General features: G+C 58.8%; 1 protein-coding gene across 3 annotated transcripts in view; it reads left to right on the top strand.

The window, feature by feature from the left end:
- Positions 1-23,468, top strand: part of RIPOR3 (RIPOR family member 3) — a 60,878-nt gene that overhangs the window by 26,458 nt on the left and 10,952 nt on the right. For 2 of the 3 annotated variants that reach the window (XR_005068501.1, XM_037059891.1), the window contains exons 2-12: positions 10,780-10,898; positions 17,069-17,215; positions 18,320-18,398; positions 19,756-19,779; positions 20,084-20,137; positions 20,821-20,970; positions 21,116-21,179; positions 21,514-21,557; positions 21,706-21,831; positions 21,908-22,053; positions 22,819-22,948. Coding sequence is in view for 2 of the 3 variants with exons in the window: in XM_037059891.1 (XP_036915786.1) it covers positions 10,780-10,898; positions 17,069-17,215; positions 18,320-18,398; positions 19,756-19,779; positions 20,084-20,137; positions 20,821-20,970; positions 21,116-21,179; positions 21,514-21,557; positions 21,706-21,831; positions 21,908-22,053; positions 22,819-22,948 (1,083 nt within the window). In the remaining variant the exon portion in view is untranslated. The remainder of the gene's footprint in view (positions 1-10,779; positions 10,899-17,068; positions 17,216-18,319; positions 18,399-19,755; positions 19,780-20,083; positions 20,138-20,820; positions 20,971-21,115; positions 21,180-21,513; positions 21,558-21,705; positions 21,832-21,907; positions 22,054-22,818; positions 22,949-23,468) is intronic. The other variant, XM_037059892.1, reaches the window with a different exon arrangement.

Genomic DNA, 23,468 nt, shown 5'->3' with positions numbered 1-23,468 from the left:
TCAGGGTCTCAGGCGTCCAGGGTGGATGCAGTGCAGCATGGCCCATGTCTCGCATCCTGTCTGGGTCCTTTCCCAGGGAGGCTGTGCCTGCCCTGCCTGGCGTGCCTCTCCTTGGAGAGGGGACCGCGGGGCCCTGGGCCAGTCCTGTCAGACCAACAGCAGCAGGCGAGAACTAAATCCTTCAAAGGAAAACGGGGTACTGTCAGGAGTCCACAGAATTTGGGGTCATGGGGACCCAGGGGGAGCGCGCTTGGAAATAAACTCTAGCGTCTCCCAGTTAAAGTTTCACTGCCTGGAGAGTTTCACTTGGCGTCGCCTTGCCTTCCCCAAAGCCCTCCCCTTCTCCAGCTGCCAATCATCACATACACCTTTCTGTGTTTTCTTTTTCTAAAAAATTTTTCTAATTTAGATTATTTTATTGTTGTTCAATTTACAGTTGTCTGCATTTTCTCCCCACCACCTCCAAACCCACCTCCCTCCCTTGCTTCCACCCTCACCTTTGGTTTTGGCGATGCGTCTTCCCCTACCCGCCGATGCTTGGGGCCCACCTTTGCACATCCAAAGCCCGATGAAATCACTGGGCTAAAGAAAGCATCTTCAACCTGTTATGGGTTGAGTTGTACCCCCCAAACTTATGTTGCAGTCCTGCCCTCCCGCACCTGGGAATTTGAAAAAAAACCCGTCTTTGCAGGGATCATTGGGCGAAGATGAGGTCATTAGGGTGAGCCTTCGTCCAGTAGGACAGGTGTCCTCACAGCAAGAGGGAACAGGCTTGTAAAGATGGAGTCTTGCAAGGAGAACAGCGCATAACAACAGAGGCAGAGGTTGGGGTGATGCAGCCGCAAGCCAAGGAGCGATGAGGAGGCAAGGAGGGGCTTCTCCCTCGAGGCTTTACAGGGAGCACGGCCTCCCCCGCAGCTTTGAGACTCCTCACCTCTGTTGTTTCCAGCCCCCCAGGGTGTGGTCCTAGTCACGGCAGCCACAGAATACACCGCCTCTCGTCTGTAACCTGAGCAGGGCAAAGCAGTGGACAAAGCTGTCAATTGCAGTTTGGGTTTTCCTTTGAATGAGGAGAAAAATGCCTATCTTCACACCTGTAAAGTAAGGTAATTTCAATGGCTCCCATTGTATCAGTAAGGAAACTGAGGCTCAGAGGACAAGTGACTTCTCCAAGTCAAATAGTTAGAAAGGGGTAAAGGCTGGACGTGAACTTGGGTGTTTGGACCCCCAAGCCTTACACTTCATGACGCCGTGGGTGCATATCTCATAGGTTACTGCAGAGTCCCCAAATCCTGGTCCCCAGATGTCCCCCCCCCTTTTTTAATTACAAGAGCTCCCACCTTGGCACTACCCTCGTCCTTCTCCCTGCGGACACCACCTGATCCGGCCACGTTTTCTGTAATCTGAACAAGCCCGTTTTCATTACAACATTCTCATTGCAACATTGGAGGTTTTCATTGCAAAACTGGAGATGCGTTCCCACCGAAATCATCTCCCAATAGACCCAAGCAAGAATGTCTGGCAGAGGGGGATTTCATTGACAAACAGCTTGTCGTACACAAACCCGAGTCAGCCTGGAACGCCTTGTGACACTGTTGGAAACTCTGGGATGACATCTCCAGCACCAGCTGTTGGTTCCAGGCTGTGAAGCCACACAGATCCCCAGCGTGCCTGGGGATCCAAGGGCTCAGGGAGCCTGTTTCTCCCTTTCCCGGGCATTCGCAGAGGCTGGCAGAGCGGGGCTGCGATACCTGGGGAGACCAGCAGGGGGGTCTCCTTCTAACAGGAAATGGATTTCAGGCCGGAAGATTCTAGAAATGCAAGGTTTTGGATTCTAGAAAATAAGGGCTGTTCCTTTGGGAGGAAGTCCCCTGTCCTCACAATGTGGGTTGAGCATCTGGCATAAAGAGGTGTGGAAAAAAGCTGTCTCTTCCTGCCTCCCTGTCCCAGGGAGGCGCTGGCTAGGGTGCACGGGGCAGTCGCCCTCTCTCCCCCTCTCTCCGCCCAGTACCCCGAGGAAAGGAAAGACACACTTCCCTGGGTCGAAAACAAAACCAGAACTGCAGGCTGGCTTGATTTATCTCTTGTAAATTGTTTATCTCGGGACGACCAGATGGCTCGTCTCTTGTTGAACCCTTGACCATTTCTTGTGCTAACGGCCTCTCTCAGCAAACAGCCCCCTCTCCTCTGGATCCCGTGCCTGTGCAGATGTCCCAGGGCCTGCTTTTGGGGGAGCCTCGGGCATTCCAGGAGGCTGACTCAGTGGGCCCTGGGTCCTCGCTAGGCAGCCAGCCCTCTGGGTGTCGTTGTCAGGAGGGGGAGCGGCTCCTACTACCCGCTGGGCTCCCCAGGGAGGGCCCTGGCCCCTCACCCACTTACGGGGCTCCTCCAGGGTGGTCCCTGTACACCCACCTCTCACTTGTCACCTCGAAAGTGCTCAAAACACGTCTGAAAGCCAACATGTTCCGCCTGCCCCCTACCCCACCCCCACCTGGCTGTGTGAGGGTGGGAAACCGCTTCCCCTCTCTGAGCCTCAGGGCTGCAGCTATAAAAGGGGTGGGGGTGGGGTGGGTGGGGCACTGACATCTCTTCCTGCCTGCCTCATAGGCTGGGTGGGGGTGGGGTAAGTGGGGTGATCACATAAACTCCCACCCGTCTCCACCACACAGCTGCTCGTCCTATGGCAAGACCCGGCGGTGACTACATTTTGAGGGGTGGGAAGGGGGCACGGATGACGTGCTCTTGCCTTCCTGGGCAGGTCAGGAGATCTTGGCCATCCCTGGGCCCCCGGACTCCAGCCTTAGGCTCCGCTGAAGGAGGCCTCTCTTTCAGGGCAGTCTGGGTGTGGTGTTCGGGGTGAGATTTTAATTCTAAGGCGAGCCCAGAAGCCCCAAGCCTGGGGTAGGGTGTAAGAAAGCTGATGGATGTTTTTCAAAGCTCACTCCATTTTCTGGTGGGGACAGAAGGTGCAAGGTGGAAGCAGGAGACCGGTGAAGGAGGCCTGGACCTGGGGGAGGGGGCAGAGGGCAACGGGGCAGATTCAGGGTGTTTCTGCGGAGCAGGAGGAAAGGACTCCACAGCCTGGCCAGGGAGACAAAACTCTCACCTGGGGAGGGAGGCTTTGGTGGTCAACAGATTAGAATCGCCCTGGTAGAAGCAGGGAGAGTGGGCTCTAAACTCCCAGGAGTGGATGGGAGATGTGGGCAGACCTGGGCTCAGAGATGGGAGAAATATCTGTACACACACACACCTCTCATTGAGGATGAGTTAAAAGGTGAGCGAGAGGCTGGCAGAAAAACAGGAAAGAACTGCCATCTAGGCTTTGTGGATGGCTCCTTAAAATCAATAAGAAAAATCTAGATGAACTGGACCAAGAAATGCGTCACTTGGTAAATCCCCGAAGAGGCGATTCTAGACACCATGGATCTCTAGAGGCATCTCATTAGGAATCAGGAAATGCAAGTGGACCCACAAGGCCCCCTCCCTGTGTCCCCCCTCCCCCCGCCCCCGCCCCCGCAGCCTTCCACCATTGGGGTCAAGGTGGAAAGCAGAGTAGGGGTACACGCAGATGTGAGGGCGGAAACCAGACTCTACGGCACCAGACTTGGGGGGGGGCAGGGGGGGCACTATTGTAACGGTTGGGACAGGATTCCTGTTTGAGGGCCCCAGCCAGCTTCACTGACCTGTCAGCCTGTGCTCACCGGCCTGTGGCTGAGAGCCCGGGGCCAAGGGCCCGGCTGCCTGGACTCGGCCTCCTCAGCCCCAGGGGCCTGAACGGGGCAGGGTGGAAGCCACGCACCCCATCTCCGTGTGGGTTAAACGAGCAAAGTGGGGTCCCACCTGCCTCTCAGTGGCTGGTCTCTGCTTGGCCAGGGGGAGCTGGGAGCAGGGCGAGAGGGAGGTAAGCTGAAACGGGGGGCGGGGGAAGAAGTCCAAAAGGGCTTCCCTGCTAGATTGGCCTGTGAAGACCCCGGTGGGAAGGTGCTGGGCGGGGGTGGGGGTGCGGGAGGACTGGCAGGGAAGGGCTGTTTGTAGGCAGACAGAAGGGGCCAGGGCTGGTAGAGGGCCACGGGCACCTTGGCTTTCATGGGACTCTTCATAAAAAGTATCGAAGACCACCTAGTATGACTGAATTTGTGTAAAGATGGGCATGTGTAAAGAAATACATTCCGTTGATATATAAACATTAATGTATCCAATATTGTATGATAAGATATCCCCTTTAACCTAAAGGCTTATGGTTTCGTCTTCTGAGTGTAGAACCAACCCAAGCATTTTCACAGGCCCTGTGCCCCCGGGCCCCCCGGGCCTGGCTGAGGGGAGCCCGTCAGCAGGAGCGGGTAGGATTCCTTCTCAGTCCTTTCTGGCAGATGTGTAGAGAGACGTGCTTTGCGGTGTGTGTGCGGGGGGTGGAGGAGGCGGGATCCGTGTCCCTGATATTCTGGAGAATGTGGGTGGCTTGTGCAGCCCAGTGTTGGCCAAGGTGGCCTCCGGGCTTAACCCACCTGGGTTTGAACCCTGAACCCGCCCGTGCTGAGCTCCTCACCCCAGGGCGTGGGCTCCTGCTCCGTCAGGCTCTTTTGGAGGAAAAGGGCAGGTCGTCTTTGGGTTGCTCCTTGCTGCCCGGTGGGGGTGACACTGGAGGGGGTCTCACAGAGAACTCACGTTACAGCGAACAGACCCCCAGGAGGAGCCCAGGCCTCTTTGCCAAGTTCAAGTGCCTGGTCTCAGGCCTTCAGACACTTGTCTATGTCCTGTGCATGTGTGTTCTCCTGTGTACATGCATGAGTGTGCAGGGTGGGCGGCAGAGGCCCAGTGTGAGCTGCAGGCCCAGCGCCCCTTCTGCCATGCCAGTCTACAGCCCCCCTGCCTCCCACACCCTGTCCCTGTGAGGGGAGAGCCTGGACAGAACCGGGGGGCAGCTGAGTTAAGTGGCTTCCGTGTGACTTGTGAGAAATACTCTGTGACGCGCGTCAGGACATTCCATGGACCCTCAGTGCAGAGCTGCCTTGGCCCGAGGCTCCCACGGGAGACAGTTCTGGCCCCCAGGGGGCGAATGGCAGTGTCTGCAGACCTTCCTGGCTGTCACAGCCAGAGCTGGGAGAGCTCCTGGCACCCAGTGGGGACACTGCGAAATACAGGAGGACCCAGCAGCGAAGAATTCTCCAGCCCAGTGTCCGTGGAGTGACGCTGCCCCACAGCCGCGAGCGCCGTCGAAGTGTGCGGTGTCATCAACACTCTGACTGGCTTCGGTGTAGGACACCCAACAGAGGCGCCGGACCTGGGACAGCGACCAGGCTGGCCTCACCCTGCCCTCCCTGGGGGGTCTCTCTGCACGGCCCCTCCCGGTCGCCCTCGCTTTCTCCTCCCCTCCTGCCCTGCTCCATTTTTATCCCTGGTCCTACAGACCAGGGTGCGGGGGACGTTTGGGAGGCGATTCTGCTGCCCCCTGTGCATCCCAGAGCCTCAGCTGTGGTCCCCACCCTTGTAATTTTCCATCTGGCACCAGCATCTTCCCCATCCCGCTCCCCACCCATCCCCCGGACCTGCACACACATGCCCCCCCCACTACCCCCCAGGGCAGCTCAGGATGCTCCCTCCCTGCAGAGTAGCTGTCACTTCCAAGTGACGCTCCCCCCCCACCAACCTGGTGGTGGAGGGCAGTAGCTGGTGATCAGGGCAGGGATGGGCCATTTAAATCAAAACACCCCATGGATATTCCCCAGAAACTGTGAGGCACCTGCACCTCATAAAAACCCCGGTAGAGTCAGCTGGGACTGGAGACAATACTTGGGAACCTTAAAAAAAACACTTTTTTTAAAAGGAAAGTTTCTCTTCTGATCCCAGGCTCACCATGAAAAGCAACATTCTCTAGATAAAAGGACCTGCAGAGCCAGCTTCACGGCGCAATACTGTGCAGCCGGGCACGGCTTGATCCACCTCTCTGTTTTCTTCAAATTAACATTTCCTTCCTAATTCTGCACGACGCACGTCCACCGCAGAGCATGGGAAGCAATGTTTCAAAGTTAAAACTGAGATTCCGGTGGCTGTTGTTTACATCTCACTCGTTTTTATACAACGTCTGTTTTGAACATTTTCACACGTCAATGCTCTTCAACGTCATGTTCCTGGTGGCCACACCAGTGTCCCCCGTGTGGCTGAGCCATGGGTTATTCGACCTCTGCCTTGTCTCTGGCCATCTGTGGCTGCACCCTGCATTCTCACCTGTGAAACGGGTGCAGGTGTGCTCTGAATGCAGCACGACAGCCCACCTGTGCCCTCCTGTGGTCGCTCAGGTGACAGGTCCTTAATGCACCTGCAGTTCTGAGTGGGAGCAGGACTCGAACCCCTCCCCAGCGGGCTGCAGGCTAGACTCCACCAGGGGAAGGCAGCCTCCTCTCCGAAGCGGCCTCCCCAGGCCGCCCAGGCCTCATGTCTAAACGCACATTCCTCATCCTGGGCTGTTTTGCCATTTCCTTTCATGCTAAACCAAAGGGGTTATTTTGGAAACTCCTGTAAGCAAACGAAGCCCTGGCTGGCATTTGAGCGGATGTGAAAGGGCCCTAAGTGAGGGGCTCAGGCATAAAAGCTGCCCAGCCCTGGGAGCCCAGTCGTTAAATTTAGAAGCCTTACCTCCAAATGAGGTGAAATTGCAGGTTCCCTCGGCGGGTGGGTGGCTTTGGCCAGCAGTGAGCCGGACAGATTTAGTGGAGTCGGCTCCGGCTCCCTCCAGCCACACCTTGAGGGAGGAGGCCCTGGGCAGTGCCCAGCGTCTGGGGAGCAGCTGGCTGTGTGCAAAGCCCCTGCAGCTGTCAGACTTCCCTGTGCCCACCAGCTGCACCCCAGTGGCATTGCCAGTGAGCACTGCTCGGGTTGCCAGGCCAGACAGTGACGGCGAGGGACACTCGGAGAGAGGCAGTCTGGCCTGCCACCAAAGGTTTGGGACCTGCACAACTTCTGGGCCTCTCGCCTCTCCCAGGGCTCAGCAAGATCTCTGGCTTGGGAAGGTCCCAGGCCATCCCACAACCCGGCGGCTAAATGGTTAATGCCAGCCACAGCAGGGGTGGTGGGAGGAGGGGACCTGCCGGTGAGTGAGTCCCCAGGTTCCTAGCCTTTGTTCTCTGTGGTCAGAGCCCCTGTCCTGTGTCAGTGATTAAACAGGAATATAACCCTGGGCTGAAGGTGACCAGCCTTCATGGGGGCTGGGCAAAGGCTGTCCACTGAGGGCACCTGAGATTCCAGGGGTCTCAGCCTGGCCATCCCATCCCCAGCCCTCCGGCTGGGCAAGACAGCAGCAGAGGCTGACTCAGGCCCACCGGGGGCCCACAGGCACCAGGCCCCACAGGTACCGGGACTCCTAGCCCCTGCAGCCTGCAGGGCAGGGGGCTTGATTTCCCCAGGCCACCCTCCGTGCTGTTTCCAGCCGGGCAGGTCCCCTTCAGAAGCTGGGGCCCTCACCTCCCTGTCAGCCCAGGTCTGGCTCACGGGAACCAGGGTGCATGTCCTCTGCCGGCTCCTGGGAAGCCAGTGCAGCCGGGATGAAGTGGCCAGGCTGTGGAGTCCATTGCACCCAAGTTCAAATCCCAGCTCTGGGGTATCTTACCTGGGTGACCTTGGATGAGTCATTTCCTTTCTCTCTGAGCCTCAGTTTCTTTATTTGCAAAATGAGGATAATAATAGTGCTTGGTTCCTAGAGTGTGGGGAGAATTAAATGAGTTTTTTAAAAAAAAATGGTTTTATTTATTTATTGTTAGGCAGAGGGGAACGGAGGGGTAAAGACGGGGAGTGAGAAACAGCAATGTGGCCTGCAGAGCCCAGAAGACATGCTCTCTGGTTGTCTATGGAAAATGTTTGTCTGCCCTTGGAGTCTGGCACGTTGCAGAAATTTGTTTTTGTTTTTAAATGTTTTTTAAATTGATTTTTCTATTTAGATAGAGAAAGGAAGTGTGGGGCGGGGAGAGAGAGAGAAACATTGATTTGTTGTTCTACTTATTGGTGCATTCATTGGTTGCTGCTTGTATGGGCCCTGACTGGGGATCGAACCCACAACCCTGGGGTATCAGGATGACGATGCCCCCACAAAGCAAGCTACCAGACAGTGCACCTAGTGGAAATGCTTACTTTTCAAATTCCCACCGTTATTCATCCCCTGCTTGCACCTGGGGCTGCACAGCCAGGTGAAGTCTGGGAGGCGGCCTCTGCCTTTCCGTCACTGTCCTCTGTTCCCATAAAGGTGTGTTTCGAATCTACCTCCGCCCCGGTCTGGTTCCAGAGCCCAGGTTCCCACCCCTGACCTTGTCGGGCAGAGGGGAGGGAGGGCCCAGCCGTCTGAGAAGGTTCACCCAGAGCAGGAGCTGACTGTGCTGAGGACAGGCGGTCCTGGTGCGGGTTTACTAATCAGCAGGGAAGCCTAATCTGTAGCGCTTGCTGATGTCGTGGTGTCAGTATTCCTACCATGGCTGCTGTCACGCCACCCAAACTCCTGCAAAGGCAACAATAGACTCTACAGCGCAGGTGGGGGCTGTGGGGGCCTCCCTGCAGGGCTGGGGCACATCCCAGGGTCCGGGACACCTGACCTCGTGCACGAAGAAAGGCCGGCCTTTCTCAATCAGGCTCTGAACCTGGCGCTGCCCCTTTCGAGCTGGGTCTCTGGGCCAACCCTGTCCCCTCGCTGAGCTTCGGTTTCCTCATCCGTTGTTGAATTAGGTTTGCAGCAGCACCTTGGCCTAAGGGGGAGGTGTGGATTTAATAGGATAATTTACATAAGGCATTTAGCCAGGGCTGGCAAAATAATGAGCCCCCAGTAAACGATGCTTCCATTAGCAGATTGCCTCAGCCTCCCCATCTGTACACAGTGCTGTTCTGGTGTCCGTGGACTTACAGGAGGTGTCGGTCCCCAGAGCTGGGGCTTGCCGCACCGTGGGTGCTCAGTACGCGTTCACCGGCTTCCCCCGTCAGGGCTAGAAGTCAGTCACTGGCTGTTCCATTTCGGCCCCTCACCTTTGAGGCAGGGGTCTTGGTCAGAGTAATGGCCCAGAGTCCCAGCCAGCTCCTTCCAAGGGTCTCTCCTGCACTGTGGGATCTCAGCTCATGGGCCCCTCCGTCCTTTTATAACTGTGATCGCTGAGGCCCAGAGCGTGTGGGTGGCAGAGTCGCAGACAGGATTTGAGCCTGGGTCTGGCTTTTCTGCTCTGTGTTGCCTGTGGGGCAGCGGAGTGGGGGATGCACAGGAGGAGGGCAGACTTGTGGGGGCTGCATGGATCTGCTGGATTCAGAGTGAGGGCCCTGCAGCCCCTGGCAAGGACTAACACCCAAAAGGCAGGACTGGCTGGGTGGCTCAGTGGATTGAGCACCAGCCTGCAAACCAAAGGGTCTAGGGTTCGATTCCCAGTCAGGGCACATGCCTGGGCTGTGGGCCAGGTCCCCAGTAGGGGGCACACAAGAGGCAACCACACACTGATGTTTCTCTCCCTCTTTCTCCCTCCTTTTCTCTCTCTACAAAAAAAAAAAAAAGGCAGGACTGGGCACTAGAGAGATGTGGCTTGAAAGGCAAAATTATTCCAGGCCGAGGCCCCCCCAACCCCCGAACAGAGGTGTGGAGACTGGACTCAGCTGGGGGTGAAGGGGACGCGGAGGGGACGCGGAAGCGGGGGGGTGGGGGGGGGCGCCTCAGCAGCAGGAATGTGAGGGAGTCGGCAGGGTGGGGCTTTTCTGTAGGTTTGGCCTGACCCCGCCCTGGTCGGGGAGGAAGGTATGAAACTGTAGCAGCAGAGATGTAGGTTAGATAGGGAGGCCAGCTTTCCGATGGTCCCTGCTGGAAGACAGCGGGCGATGGTCCCGAGGGATGTGCTGGCGTTTCTCCAGTCTAGGGGTGGTTTGGAAAACAGAGAAGACAGCTGGCGTTCTAGGCTGGCCTCGCTGCAGCCTGGGTCAGACACGGGGCGATGGAAGCCTCTGAGGCCAGCAGGCTGGCCTCTTGTGAATTGGGCTTTGTCACCCCCTGCTCGAAACCCTCCCGTGGCTCCCAGATAGCCTGGCCCAGGTGCGAGGCCGAAGTCCTCCCTGGGGCTACCAAGGCCTTCATTCATGACCCAGCTGTGTGGGCCTCTCCCTCCTCCCTAAAATCACCCCACCTCGTAGGTACCTCCAGGCCTTTACCAGGCTGTTCCCTCTGCTCACACACCCTCCCCTGCCCCTCCTCTCCTCCTCAGCCTTTCCTTCTTGGCTCCTGGTTGCCTCCTCCGTGGCTGAGTCAGGGACCCCCGGGTTCCCCCTCCACTTCCCTATCGGCTCCCTACTGTACCTGTCCCCTGGCTCATTGGCCTCCCTGCAGGACTGGGAGCTCTGGAGGGCAAGGCCTCTGCCTGTCTTGCTCAGTGTGTGTCTCCAGCGCCGTGTCTGGCACACAGTAGATGCTCAATGGGGATTCGTGGAAGGGGTGAGGGTTACTGGCAGAGAGGAGCAGCAGAGGGAAGGGGAGAAGAGCTGGGCTCGGGAGGCACTGTCCACCCCCAACACGAGGATGCAGCAATGCTCAGGCATCAGGAGCCTGAGCACAGAGCACAGAGACCTGGGTTTGAATCTCGCTCCTGCAGTTCCTTCCAAGCAGGTTCCCTAACCTCATCGAGCCTCAGTTGTTTCCTCCGTGCACTGGGAACAGTACCAGCTGTCTCCTCTCTGTTGTGAGGACCCTGGAAGCCATGGTGGAGGACAACCAGCCCTCAGTCAGCTCTCACCAGGAGGTAGTGTGAGGCTGACTCTCCTGTCCTCTCCATGTAGGTGACAGCCATGTCGGTGAGGGTGCGGTTCCTGTCCTCCGGGGACACGGGGGCCGTGGGCGTTGTGGGCCGGAGTGCCTCCTTCGCAGGCTTCAGCAGCGCACAGAGCCGCAGGATTGCGTAAGTTCTGCCAGTGGGGTGGGTGGGGGGCTCCTTCCAGGGCTGGGTGGGGACAGCAGGGACATGGTTTTCCCGCTGCCAGTGACACCAAGGCTCACTGTCATGCCAGCCCTACTGCCCAGGATAGAGTATGTGGCATGTGGTGCAGGGTGAGTGTGTGCATGCGCGTGAGAGAGAGTGTCTTAGCGCTGGGAGAAACCTATCGGGCCCACTTTGCAGAACGGAAAACTGAGGCCCAGAGAGGTAGAGCCGCCCTCCAAGTCACACGGCCTGGCCTGACTGACTCAGAGTCGGAACTTAGCTCTGGGGGCGGGGTTAGGTTGGAATGTTCTTCCTGTTTGGGAAAATGGAAAATGGGGCCACCTCTCCCCTCTCTGTGACCTGGGGCAAGTGACTTCACCTGAGTCTCAGTTTCCTCATGTGTGAAATGAGGATCACAAATGTCCCTCCCTCTCATGGGGTTGTCATGAGGGCAGCACGAGGTGACACCTGGCTGGCAGCCAGCACGCGCTGGCTCACAGCAGGTGCTTGTGGGCAGTTTCAAAGGAAGAGGAGAAGCTTCTGGGTGGGACAGAGATGGACTGCAGTCAGTGCTGACCCTCTGGACGTGAGTTCATGGCCGCTCCGCCAGGTGTCTTCTCCAGCTGAAGGCACTCCCCTGGGGGATGGTGTGTGTCTGCTTCGGGGGCCACTGCCCGGGCCCACCTGGGCCCCAACTCCAGGGCTGTGTGTTTCACTGCGTGGACCTCTCTCCCCTCCCGGCCTTTGCACAGGTGTGCCCTCCCCTGGAACTCTCCTCCACTTTTCACCCTGCCAGTTCCCGCGTAATCTGCTTCACTGCTCTGTCCTGGGAGACCCCTGGGCCCCGGACCAGGCCCTCACCCTCGCATCACACTTTCCCTTGGTTTAACAGGTGCTCATTAGGCCCCCGAGATGCCTGGCCTGACAGTCGGGCCCTCCCAGCTCACTCCCCTTGGCCCTGGGCTGCTCAGCTCCGAGGTGTGCCTGGAAGTGTGTCTCAAGGCTGAAATCCTGGGGTGCTCCAGCAGGAGGCGCCCTTAGGAATTCCCAATTCATTCCAAAAATACGTGTGGAGCACACACTCTGGCCCGCCCTAGGCCCAGGCTCCCGGGAAAGGCCCAGGCCCTGCCCTCCTCCAGGGCAGCAAACAGCAAGCCAACCATCCCCAAGAGGGACGCAGCTGCGGCCAGTGCAGGGCGGAACTGAGCAGGCAGTGCAGGAGGGCTGCACGGAGGAGGCCCCCGACCCCCAGCCTCCCAGGGGAGCAAGTGTGGGTGCTGCCGTGAGGAGGCACACTGTAGGGCTCCCTAAACACAGCTGAGAGGTTAAGCGGACACTGACGGGGGAGGATGCTGCTTCTTGGCTGATGAACCGCGTCTCAGCTGTCTCTTCCTGGGCTTCATCCGGGTCCCCCATCCCATGGTCTGTGATCAGGGCTGCTAAGCAGTGACCCTCCCAAGCTATGTGCCCTGGCATGACGATGGTCCCCTCCAGAGGCACCGTGGGGACTTGTCCTCTGACCTGGCAATAGGGAGGGCCCGCAGACTGGCACAGGGCCCCTCGAGGAGATTTAACTCCCTGATGTCACCATGTAGAACTCCTTTAAGTGTGGAGCAGAGGACTCTGGGCTGTCTTGTGCTCTGGGCCTCCTGAATTCTGTGGCTGGTCCGCCTGCACCTCCCCTCCTGTCAGGCCTTTCGGGGCCTCTGGGTTTCCTGCATCCATGGGAAATGTCCCCTCAGGTCCCATGGGAACTCTGGCCAGAGGGTGCCCCCAACCTCTTGCTGACCCTCCTAGATTCCTGGGATTGGCCCTCTGGGAGAGAATAGACGGGGTCCGACCCCAGACACTAGGGCTCATCAGTCAGCAGGGGGGCAACGTCTGCATTCTAGTCCAAGAAAATGGCCCCCATGGCTGTAAATGTCCTGGGGGCTCCCTCTCCTGGGGGTCTGTCCCCTCTTCCGGGATTTCCAGAGGATGTCTGGCCTTGACTGGTTCTGCGGTCCCTGCGTGGGCACCATCTGGCCTCAGCCTCTGCAGTCCCCTCGCCCCTGGGTGAGGAAGGAGCTGCCTGCAACGATAGGGAAGAAGCACATCTGTTTGTAATGTCCTGTCTCTGTCCAGCCCCAGGGGTCCGGTCCCTTGGCTCCAGGGCCGGATGGCCTGGATCGGGTTTCTGGCCTTATTTCCCAGGTAATTCAACCAGGCGGAAACTCAGCCCCACTGCCAAGCACAAGCCGCTGGTGCAGGTCAGGCAAAATAACCTTAAACGCAAGGCTAGAGAGCGGGGCTCCGCTTAGATGGGCGGGCAGATGGCCCCTTGGTCCCCTGTCCTAACCCTGCTCTGGCACCTGAAACCCCTTTGACAGTGGACACGGCTTTTTGTTCCATAATCAAAGAATTCACTTGGGGAAGTCACCTGGTAGGGGAACTTTACACTAAAGTGTGAATGGTTGCTCTAAGGAAGTCATGTATAATAAGGCAGGGACAAGAGGAGGCCAGGCCCCAACATTATCCCATTCTGCCCTGACTGACAGGCATGGCTGCTCTTACCCGCTTCCTGCCACTCCTCCCCCAGACCGTCAGGCAGGCACCCTCCTGAGCCAGGAGCCCCTTCAGTGTCCGGCAGGGGAGGTGGGCGGAGAACTCAGTGGCAGCCCCTGATTATCCAGCAGAGGAGGTTGGAGAGAGAGTTCGCAGTGGAGGTGCCCACACTGTCCCGTGCTTGTGGAGACACAGACTCTGGGGACCCCAGAGAGCACGTCAGGAGAAATGGGCTGGTGCACACAGAGCAGAGTTTGACCTTTGCGAGGGCTGAGTGCATGTTTGCCATCAGCCTGCCCATTTACTACCGCTGGACACAGGAGGAAAGGTTAGCTGACGCTGTTGTCACACCGAGGTACAGGCTAGAGCCCTGCAGCCGCCAGACCAGGACCTCCAGGGGACTCTCTTTCCACGACACCAGGCAGGAGGACTGCCCCTGCAGCCTCACGTGAGGGCCAGGCCAGCGGGTTGCATGTACCCGTCTGGAATCTTGTCTGGCCTGCCAGGGGCTGTTGAATATTTACTGAGTCCTCCCCGAGCTGGTGAAACACCCGCCCCAGAGGGCGCTCCCTGCACCGGCTGTTGTGACCCAGGGCCAGCCTACAGCCTGATTTCACCATCCGGAGGCTGCACTCACATCGCCTTCCCTGGCTGGGCCAGCCCCCAGAGCAGCTGCCGCACCTGCCCTGTCGAGGCTCAGACACTCAGAGAAGAGCCCTGGGCTCAGAGCTTCCCCTGGAGCGGCAGCTTCCAGGCGCAGCCACAGCAGCGAGGTCTCCAGGTAGATGGAAGAGGGGCCTGGCCAACGGCACACACCTGCCAGTGACGGTGGGCCCCTGGGACGGGCAGGTGAGCGTGGCTCCCACTTCACAGCTGCTCGCCCACCCCGCCGGCCCGCCTGCCCACCTGCCGGGGACCCTCGCCTTTCCTGCCCCTTTCGGCTGGCCCCCTTTGGTGGAGGGTCTATTCCAAGAGGTGGGTGAGGCGGCCTCAGGGAGGGCAAGGGAGGAGGGTGAACGGCCCCTTCTTGGCCTTGGGAAACTGTCACTTGTCGCGTGTAATGCATGAATGACGGCCACAGCAGCGCAGGGGTGAGCTCCGGGGATGTAAGAGGCTTTGCGCCCGCGCTCTCTGCAGGTCCCTTTGTGCCAGCTGACCGCGGGAGCCCTCCCTGCTCACCCTGCTCAAACCCATCATCCTGCCTTTAGCTTTTTCCTTACTACTATGCGCTCTCCGGTGTTTGATGTTTAGAAACGTATCTCAGCTTCTACGGATACAGCGTTTACCCTTTCCCCACACTGTTGAAGCCCTTTACACTTACAACCTCATGTGAATGAATGTCACGGCAAAGCTGCCTGCGGCTCCCATTTCACAGATGAGAGAACGGAGGCACAGAGAGTTTCAATGATTGTGCCCAGGGTCACGCAGCTTATAAGTAGGGGAGCTGGAGAGACAGCCTAGTACCTGGCACTTCCTATGGTCTCCCCCAGCTGGCTGGGCAGCTCACAGGGGAGGGGTCTTGCCTGTTTCGGTCACAGTTGTACCCCCATCCCCTAAAATGGTGTCTGGTGCATAGTAGGTGCTTCTTCAAACATTTGATGAATGAATGATTACCTCATAATGCTGCAGGGCGAACATTCTTATCATCCCCCTTTGACAGATGGGGAAACTGAGGCTCCAGGTAACTACGTGTGACCTCTGGGGCTGGGATTTGAACATGGGCAGCTGACCAGGAGCTTGTATCCTACCTACTTGGCCAGTCCACTGGGGGGACCAAGGTGCGATTCCAGACCCTCCCTTGCTGCAGCAGCCTCTAACGTGGCGGTGCAGCCATGGAGGGGAGCTGTGGGGCGTGGGGCCCGCCAGCAGGGGTGGCCAGGATGACCTCGCTCTTTCGAGTCCACCACAGGTGTTTGCGTCTCTGTGTGGAACGTACAGCATCTGCCTGGGCCGGAAATTCNGCTGCAGGGCGAACATTCTTATCATCCCCCTTTGACAGATGGGGAAACTGAGGCTCCAGGTAACTACGTGTGACCTCTGGGGCTGGGATTTGAACATGGGCAGCTGACCAGGAGCTTGTATCCTACCTACTTGGCCAGTCCACTGTGGGGGCCAGGGTGGGATTCCAGACCCTCCCTTGCTGCAGCAGCCTCTAACGTGGCGGTGCAGCCATGGAGGGGAGCTGTGGGGCGTGGAGCCTGCCAGCAGGGGTGGCCAGGATGACCCCTCTCTTTCGAGTCTACCACAGGTGTCTGCGTCTCTGTGTGGAACGTACAGCATCTGCCTGGGCCGGAAATTCGGCCGGGCCGCTCGCTGGGTCTCTGGGGACCAGGGCGTGGCGGTGTGTGGGCACCCCCCAGGGCCCCCCCCGCCAAGGGCCCTTCTCTGAGACCCGCCGAAGGAGCAGGAGCTGTGTCCCCTGGCCCCCTCCGCCCCCACCTGGCTCTCCTGACCGCAGTCCCCCACCCCCCGTGGACTGTGAGCCCTGGAGGGTGGGATGCTGGCTGCTTGGCCTTCTTTGTGGTGCCTGACCCGGGGAGAGCCATGTTCTGTGAGTGTTTGAATGAATGAACTAGTCCCTGTCCCCGATTTTAGACCCTAAAAAAGCAGCAGGCAGACTGCAGAGGCTCCCAGGGAGGCGTGGGGCTGGTTTTCTAAATAGGATGCCCCCCCCGGGTGAAGCAGAAATGGTGACCCCCCCTAAGACCATGCTGCTCAGAGGGTGGTCCCCAAACCAGCAGCGCTGCCAGCGCCTGGTAACACATTAAAATGCAAGTTCTCAGGCCCCACTTTAGACTGATGAATTGGAAACTCTGGTTGGGTGGGGGGGCTGGTCAGCAGCCTGGCTCTAAGTCCTCCAGGCGACTCAGAGGACTCTGGGAATCCTGTACCTGCTCCCGGCTGCCCGGTTAAGGTCCCAGCTGAGGCCCTGCACACATGTGGTCTGGGTCCCGGCTCTGCCACAGGGTCACTGGCCAGAATTGGTCCTCATTGCCTCTCCCTGGGCCAGGGGAGCAGAGCATATTGACTAACCCAGGTCTGGAGTATGGGTTTGCCTCAGAATGCCTGTGTGTGCAGGTGTGTGCATGCGTGTGCCTGTGTGTGAGTGGTGATCTGTCAGCCACTTCCCTCCAAACCACATGTGTAAAGATCGGGGCTGGAGAGATCCCCCAGGGGAAAATCAAGGCACTATTTTCCTCAAGAGGTGGATGGGTGCTCAGCAGGCAAAGCCAGTAGGGGTCCGCCCCCCATGGGTGCTCCACTGGGCTATGACTTGGCCTCCCACGTTGCTTTGCCTGCATCACCAAAACATGCCAAACAGAGAGCACTGGCATTTGGGCTGCTTGACTGTGTTTCTCAGTGTAAGCTAATTTCTCATATCAGGTTGTTATTATAAGTAGTAGTGGTATCCTTTTAATCCTAAAACTCAAGCCTTCATTTTACAGATGAGGAACCTTAGGCCCAGGGAGGCTTAGCAACTTCCCTGAGACTGTGCAGCTCAGTGGCAATAGGGTGGGACTCAGCCCCGGCCGCTGTCCCCAGAGTGCCTGCCCCTGGGAAACACTTTGGATCCCTGCTCTGACCACCCCCATATCTTCTCACAGAAAGTCCATCCAGAGGAACTCAGTGAGGCCCCGAGTACCTGCGAAGCCCTCCAAGATGTACGGCACGCTGCGGAAGGGGTCTGTTTGCCTGGACTCCAAGACGGAGCAAGTGAAGAAGGTCTTCGAAGCTCTGAAGAGAGGCCTCAAGTAAGGACGGCTGCGTGGGGCCTTTCGCGAGTGGACTCCTTGGCCTCTCGCCTGCTTGCCTCCCCCTGCCTTCCCTAGGGAGCGTGGCCAGGTCTGGTCTGGAAGGGCTGCAGAAGGAACTCCTGGTCATTCACTTAGATGGGAAGCGCGTGCCCAGGATTCCACCCAGGAGGCATCCCTCGCTCTCCTCCCATGATGCACCTGGTGCTGGTGCAGAGAGGGAGCTGGGGGGTGAGCCCAGGGTGGGGACAGCTATCTCCAAGGTGCTCACCTTCCGGGGCAGCCCCTGGTGATTCCTGTAGGACCGCCTGCTTGAGATTTGTGTGGAGTCAACAGCATCCTCTTTTCCCTGGGGAGACAAAACTCCGAGTGAGCTGTGCCTCACAGATAGTGGTGTAAATGGGCCCAGAGAGGGTAAGTCACCTTCCTGGAGTGACCCAGCAAATCTATGATGGAACCTTCCCCCCCAGCTCCTGAATCCAGACCTCAGGTTTCTTGTCTGAGTCTCTTTGGCTGGAAAACACAATGTGAGACGTCCCAGGCCATGGCTTTCGCTGTGCTTTCCGTGATGGGTTTTCCAGGCTGCTCGCTGGGGCTTGGCCCCAGGCATCCAGGCAGCAGGACGGCCTGCCCTTGTCTGTGAGGCAGGGCTACTCCTGTGGGCCTCCCCTGGGGCCGGGGGCCGATATTGGTCTTCAGGGGCCACTGCCTGGTTTTAGGCCTGGGTGCAGCCCTTTCCCTGTCAGGTGACCCTGCGCTGGGTTACTTGTGATCTTCGAGGGCCAGTTTGCCCACCTCTAAGATGGGGTTGATAAGAGTAGAACCTGTGCGTGGGCTGTGGGGGGATGACAGATTTTCCCCATGTTTCACAGTGCTGGGCACACGGCCCACAGGGTGTGGGATCTGGGGGCCCAGCGGATGGGGCGAGGCTTCGGGGTGGGCGGGATGGTCTGCCCTCTGCTCTCCACCCTCTGCCCGCCGAGAACCGCAGCTGCTGTCCACTCGGAGGCCGTGGCTGCCAGCAGTCCAGGACACCGGTCATCCGCCCGTTTCCTTTTCTCTTCTTGCTCCTTTTCCAACTCCTTTTCCTCGCGCTCCTCACAGGGAGTACCTGTACGTCCAACAGGCCGAGCTGGACTACCTGTCAGGATGCCACAAGGACACCCACAGGAATTCCAGGCTGGTGAGACCCCTCCCCGCCCCTTCCCCCTGGGGCAGCCTTGGCCGGGGTTCAAAGGTGGACACTCCCCCACCCCCTTCCCTGCATCATGGGGGCGAATCTCTGGAACCCAGAGGCCTAAGGAAAGGCTTGGCTTTATATTGGGATGAATTTAACCTCGGGGACTGATGGGAAGCTCCCCAGCACCCCCAACATGGCACCGGAGTCCACCCTTCTGACAACCCACCCCCACTCTCTCTTTGGTTCTGGAAGCCACTGTGAGGCAGGCGGGTGGGCGGAGGTGCCTGTTTCAGGGGCCTCAGTTTACAGGCCATGGCCAAAGACTTGAGAATTTTCCTCGTTCCTTACCTCTTACGTGGGGTTTAATTCCATAATCCCATGAGTACGGTTCTGCATAAATCCACACACGAGCAAACACGAAATTTGGGGGCGGAGTTCAATCCATTGTTCCTTTCTGCTCGACACCCTCCTGCACGGTGTGTTCGCCACTCTCTTTCACACTAACACATCTTTCCGTGGTTCTCTCTCGGCCACGTGATCACACAAACACCCGCACCGGTGTGTGAAGAGGGCTCCATAGCCGTGCTGCGGAAGTGGGCCCAGAGCCCGCACACTCCCCCGCATCTTGCCCTTCCCCCCCAGCAGATCTCCAACCTTGCGGAACCCCTCCAGGCTCAGGGACCGTGACTCCAGCCTGCCAGGGCAAACTAGGGCCTCTTTCAGAAACACCAGTTTGTCCACACAGGCCACACCCGTCACCTACGTATTTTCTGGGGCCGATTTCATGCCTCCATGGTGGAGGCCACCTGGCCTGCAAAACCTGAAATACTTACTATCTATCGCTTTATACAAAGACGAGCCCATCTGACAATATATGTTTTTCTTTGATCCATCCATGCCGGGGCAGGGATGGATCAGTCTGGCTTTGCCTGACCACTTGGGTGGTGCCGCTGCCTCTCCCCACCCTCACTTGTGGTCATGGCTGAGGTCGCCCCTCACACAACCAAATCACAATGGTCCCCATTTTGTCGAGTGCGTACTTACTTTGTCTTTATACTCTTCATAGCACCCTAGGGGGTAAGTGCTATGGTGGTCCCATTTCATGTGAGGCAATAGGGGCTCAGAGAGGTTGAGAAACTTGCCTGGGACACACAGCTGGGAAAGGGAGCCCAGCCTGAAGCTGCCTCACCCCAAGCACCTGTATTTGATGTCCCTTCTTCCTCTGCCTGGACCACGGGCCTCAGGATGGAGTGGTGTTGGCTTTTTGTCCTCTGGCCCCTGGGAGGTAGCCTCACGGATCTTGGGGGAGCATCTGGAGACCTGATACCTTCTCCCTCCCCTCTTCCCCCCGCCCCCGCAGGCTTTCTATTACGACCTGGACAAGGTGAGGGAAACTTCCTTTCTCTGCACATGGTGAGCAAGGTGGGCCGCAGCTGGGCCCGGCTGAATGAGAATAACGTCTTTGTTCCCCCCACTCCACCCTCTGGCCGTCCTGTGGGAGAAATACCTGGGGTCCTCCCCAATTTACACATGGGGAAACTGAGGGCCAGCGATGAGCCTTCCTCAAGGATGGTGAGGGGCTAGCCTGACTTTGAGTCCGGCTCACTGTGTCGGGCCTGAAGGAGGGTGGCGAAAGCCAGCAGGTGGTCCAGCTACACTTAAAGCATCTTGTCTTTTTCTGGGAGAAGCAAACGCGCTGCGTGGAAAGGCACATTCGGAAGATGGAATTTCACATCAGCAAGGTCAGCCTGGTTCCTGGGTGTCTCAGGGTGGGGTGGGGCAGCCTCTGTCCTTGCTGGGCCTCTGCCTGGGAGCAGGAGCCAGCAGGCCCCTCTGAGCAGGGGGCAGGCTCTAGAGAAAGCCCGGGGAACAGGAGCTGCAGGGGCTGAGCTCAGAAAGACCTCACGCTCAATCTTGGAGGGTTGAAACCAAGCATCCCATCCTAGAGATGGGAGGGTTGAAGCCCAGAGAGGGACAAGGATTGCCTGAGGTCACGCAGCAAGTCCTTTAAGGTCCAAAGTCAGCGAGTCCTTCCGAGATCTTGCTTTACTCATCCAGTGGCCCAGTGGGTCAGACATCCCGATCCCACCTGCCCCATTTACTATTGACGAATCGGGCAGGGAGAGGGGACGGGCTGTCGTGGGGTGGTGTGTCCCATTCACTAGCTTTCATTGTGCACTGACTGCGTGCCAGCTGCTAGGGACATGAAGTGGGTGAGACAGATGTGGTTCCTGTCCCTGTGGGCTCACATCCTATGGGCCACCAGCCAGGGAGACGAGTGCAGGGGTGACCACCATCAGGGGCTCGGCGGGGATGTTAGCGAAAGGACGTCCCACTCTCCAAGAGGGTAAGTGACGGCGGGCAGGTCTGGGCCTGGCCCCTGCTCTCCGTGTGGGCAGCTCCCACTGTCCCATGCCTCTGGCAGGTGGACGAACTCTACGAGGGCTACTGCATCCAGTGCCGCCTGCGAGACGGCGCCTCCAACATGCAGCGTGCCTTCTCCAGGTGCCCCCCGAGCCGCGCCTCCCGCGAGAGCCTGCAGGAGCTGGGCCGCAGCCTGCAGGAGTGCACCGAGGTGGGCTGCCCACTGTGGGGGCTCTGGGAGCAGGGACAAACCCAGCCTTGGGGGCCCCGGGAAGCTCTGCCCACAGGCCTCTGTGGGGCAGGGCCTGAGGCACAGCCTGGGACTGTGCTGAGTCCTTCTGTGTGGGGCTTTGTAGGACATGTGGCTCCTGGAGGGGGCGCTGGAAGCCCACTTGGGCGAGTTCCACGTCAGGATGAAAGGTAATAGGGCTGAAGAGGGTGGACAGCGGCCAACCTGCGGGCTGTTGAGCCGTCTGCAGGGCCCTGGGACTTCCGCTGAGGGCGGGGCATGGGTCAGAGCTCAGGGGTCCTGGCCCCGCCCTGGGTTTCTACCCTGTGACTCGTGACCTCGGTCAGGTCCCGCCTTCTCTCCAAGTTGGACGCGAGGGCCCAGGCCTCTTCACTGTCCATCACAATGGCTTATCTCTAAGTGTGGTTCCCAGTCTCAGGTCGGGGTGGGGGTTCCCCAGTGAGGGCCCGATGACATGGGGCTGGGGCAGAGGAAGACAGAAATCAGCCCACCTCTGTGTTCCAGGCTTGGTGGGTTATGCACGCCTCTGTCCAGGAGACCAGTATGAGGTACGGCCAGCCTCCAGGATCTGGGGTCCCCATCAGGCCTTTGGGGGTCCCCAGGGCCCCAGCTGGCAGGGAGGGCCCCCATGTGGGTGGCAAGGGGAGGCAGTCACCTGGGGCAGCTGACCCACCCCTTTCTGGACCTTGTCCACAGGTGCTCCTGCGCCTGGGCCGCCAGCGCTGGAGGCTGAAAGGGCGGATCGAGTCTGACGACAGCCAGACCTGGGATGAGGAGGAGAAGGCCTTCATCCCGGCACTGCATGAGAACTTTGAGATCAAGGTGGGTGGGGCCTAGGGGCGGGGCCAGGGTCTCCAGGGGCTCGGCTAGAAACCACCTGCAACTCCTTGCCCCCCAGGTGACTGAACTGCGTGGCCTGAGCTCACTGGCTGTGGGAGTAGTGACCTGCGACATCACCGACTTCTTCACGACCCGGCCACAGGTCATCGTGGTGGACATCACAGAGCTGGGCACCATCAAGCTGCAGCTGGAGGTGCTGTGGAAGTGAGTCGGGTCAGCCTCCTTCCCTGCCCTGCTGCCCCTTCCCAGGGGAAGCCCTGAATTCCCACCTGGAGGGGTGCACACCCAGAGTGACAGCCCAATGGGTCTCACTGGCTCCCCCTGGTGTCCTGACCACACCCTAGCACCCACTCAGGGGCATTTCTGCCCTCACCTCCCAGGAAGCAGGGGCCGGCAGTCACTGAGCCACAGTCCCTGGGGCTGGGGCTGGGCCCCCAATACCTCTAGCCAGGCCAGTGTGCACCTGAGAGCCAGCAAGTTTCTTCGGGGCAGGGTGAGGGCGGCACCCAGACCTGCCCACTCCGAGGGCAGGGTCAGTGAGGCCTTGGCTCCCCAGCCTTACCTGTGACCGGGACTGACAGGGCGGTCCTTCTAGGACGGTGCCCTTCACAGATGGGAAATCTGAGTGGGGTGGTGACGCAGTTTACCCAGGAAGCGACAGCACTGTGTCTCCCACTGGTCTGCTGAGCCTCTCAGGGGGATCTCTGATGGGGGCATCTCTCACATGTGTGAAGGCCAATCACTGCCCCTTGCCCTCCAGCCAAGGGCCCTCGGGGTGGTGGATGTCTGAGAGATGGTTCCAAGAAGGCTGAGAATGTGGCCCCAGAGTCGCCGAGCTTCGCCTGTGATCCCGGGCAAGGCCCTGCCCCTCCCAGGCCTCCACTTCCTCTCCAGTCCCGTGGGGCCTGGATGTGTTGGAAGGCCTCCCCAGGCCTCAGTGACACCCTGGCTTTCTGTTCTCGCCTCCAGCCCACTTGATACTGAGAGTTTCTTGGTGTCGCCTAGCCCCACGGTCAAGTTCTCTGTGGGTAGCAGGAAGGGCTCCTTGTACAACTGGACGCCCCCGAGCACCCCCAGCTTCCGGGAGCGGTACTACCTGGTGAGCGGGCCTCACCGGGGCGGAGATGCTGTGGACTCATGCTGGCACTGGTGGGGGGGCGGCTCCCCAGGGGCCAGTGTGTGGGGCGCGGCTGGGCAGCCTGACAAGCTTTGGGTTCAGCCTCCTTCATTTGGGGTTATTCTCAGTGTTTTCTGTACTTTTTCTTCCTCGATGCTGGCTCCTCTATTCTGTTGTGGGGGGTGGGCAGCTAGGCTTGGCTGGTTCTCCTGAATGCCTAGAACAAGGTCTGCTGGATGGTTCTATCCCCCCAGCCATGGACTTGGCCTCCAATTTTTTTGTTTCAACCTTAAACGGAATGTGTTTCCAGTAGGTAGTACCTTGACATAGCACACAGTAAAGCACCGTCTTCCTGTGGCCTCTAGGGGTCTGGTCCCCTCCCTATGGCTGTTGTCAACTTCCTCCCTGTCCTTCCAGAGATACTGGATGCCACCTGGGAGCAAATGCATCTTTTCCTCCAACGTTTAATCTAAAGCAGCCCCTTTAATCTAGTGACAGGTCA

The sequence above is a fragment of the Sturnira hondurensis genome, unplaced genomic scaffold (genome assembly GCF_014824575.4).
Source record: "Sturnira hondurensis isolate 20B ecotype Veracruz unplaced genomic scaffold, ASM1482457v3 Scaffold0011378, whole genome shotgun sequence".
Classification (NCBI taxonomy): Eukaryota; Metazoa; Chordata; class Mammalia; order Chiroptera; family Phyllostomidae; genus Sturnira; species Sturnira hondurensis.
Note: the sequence above shows the minus strand (reverse complement) of the source record. Positions and strands in the feature narration are given on the sequence as shown.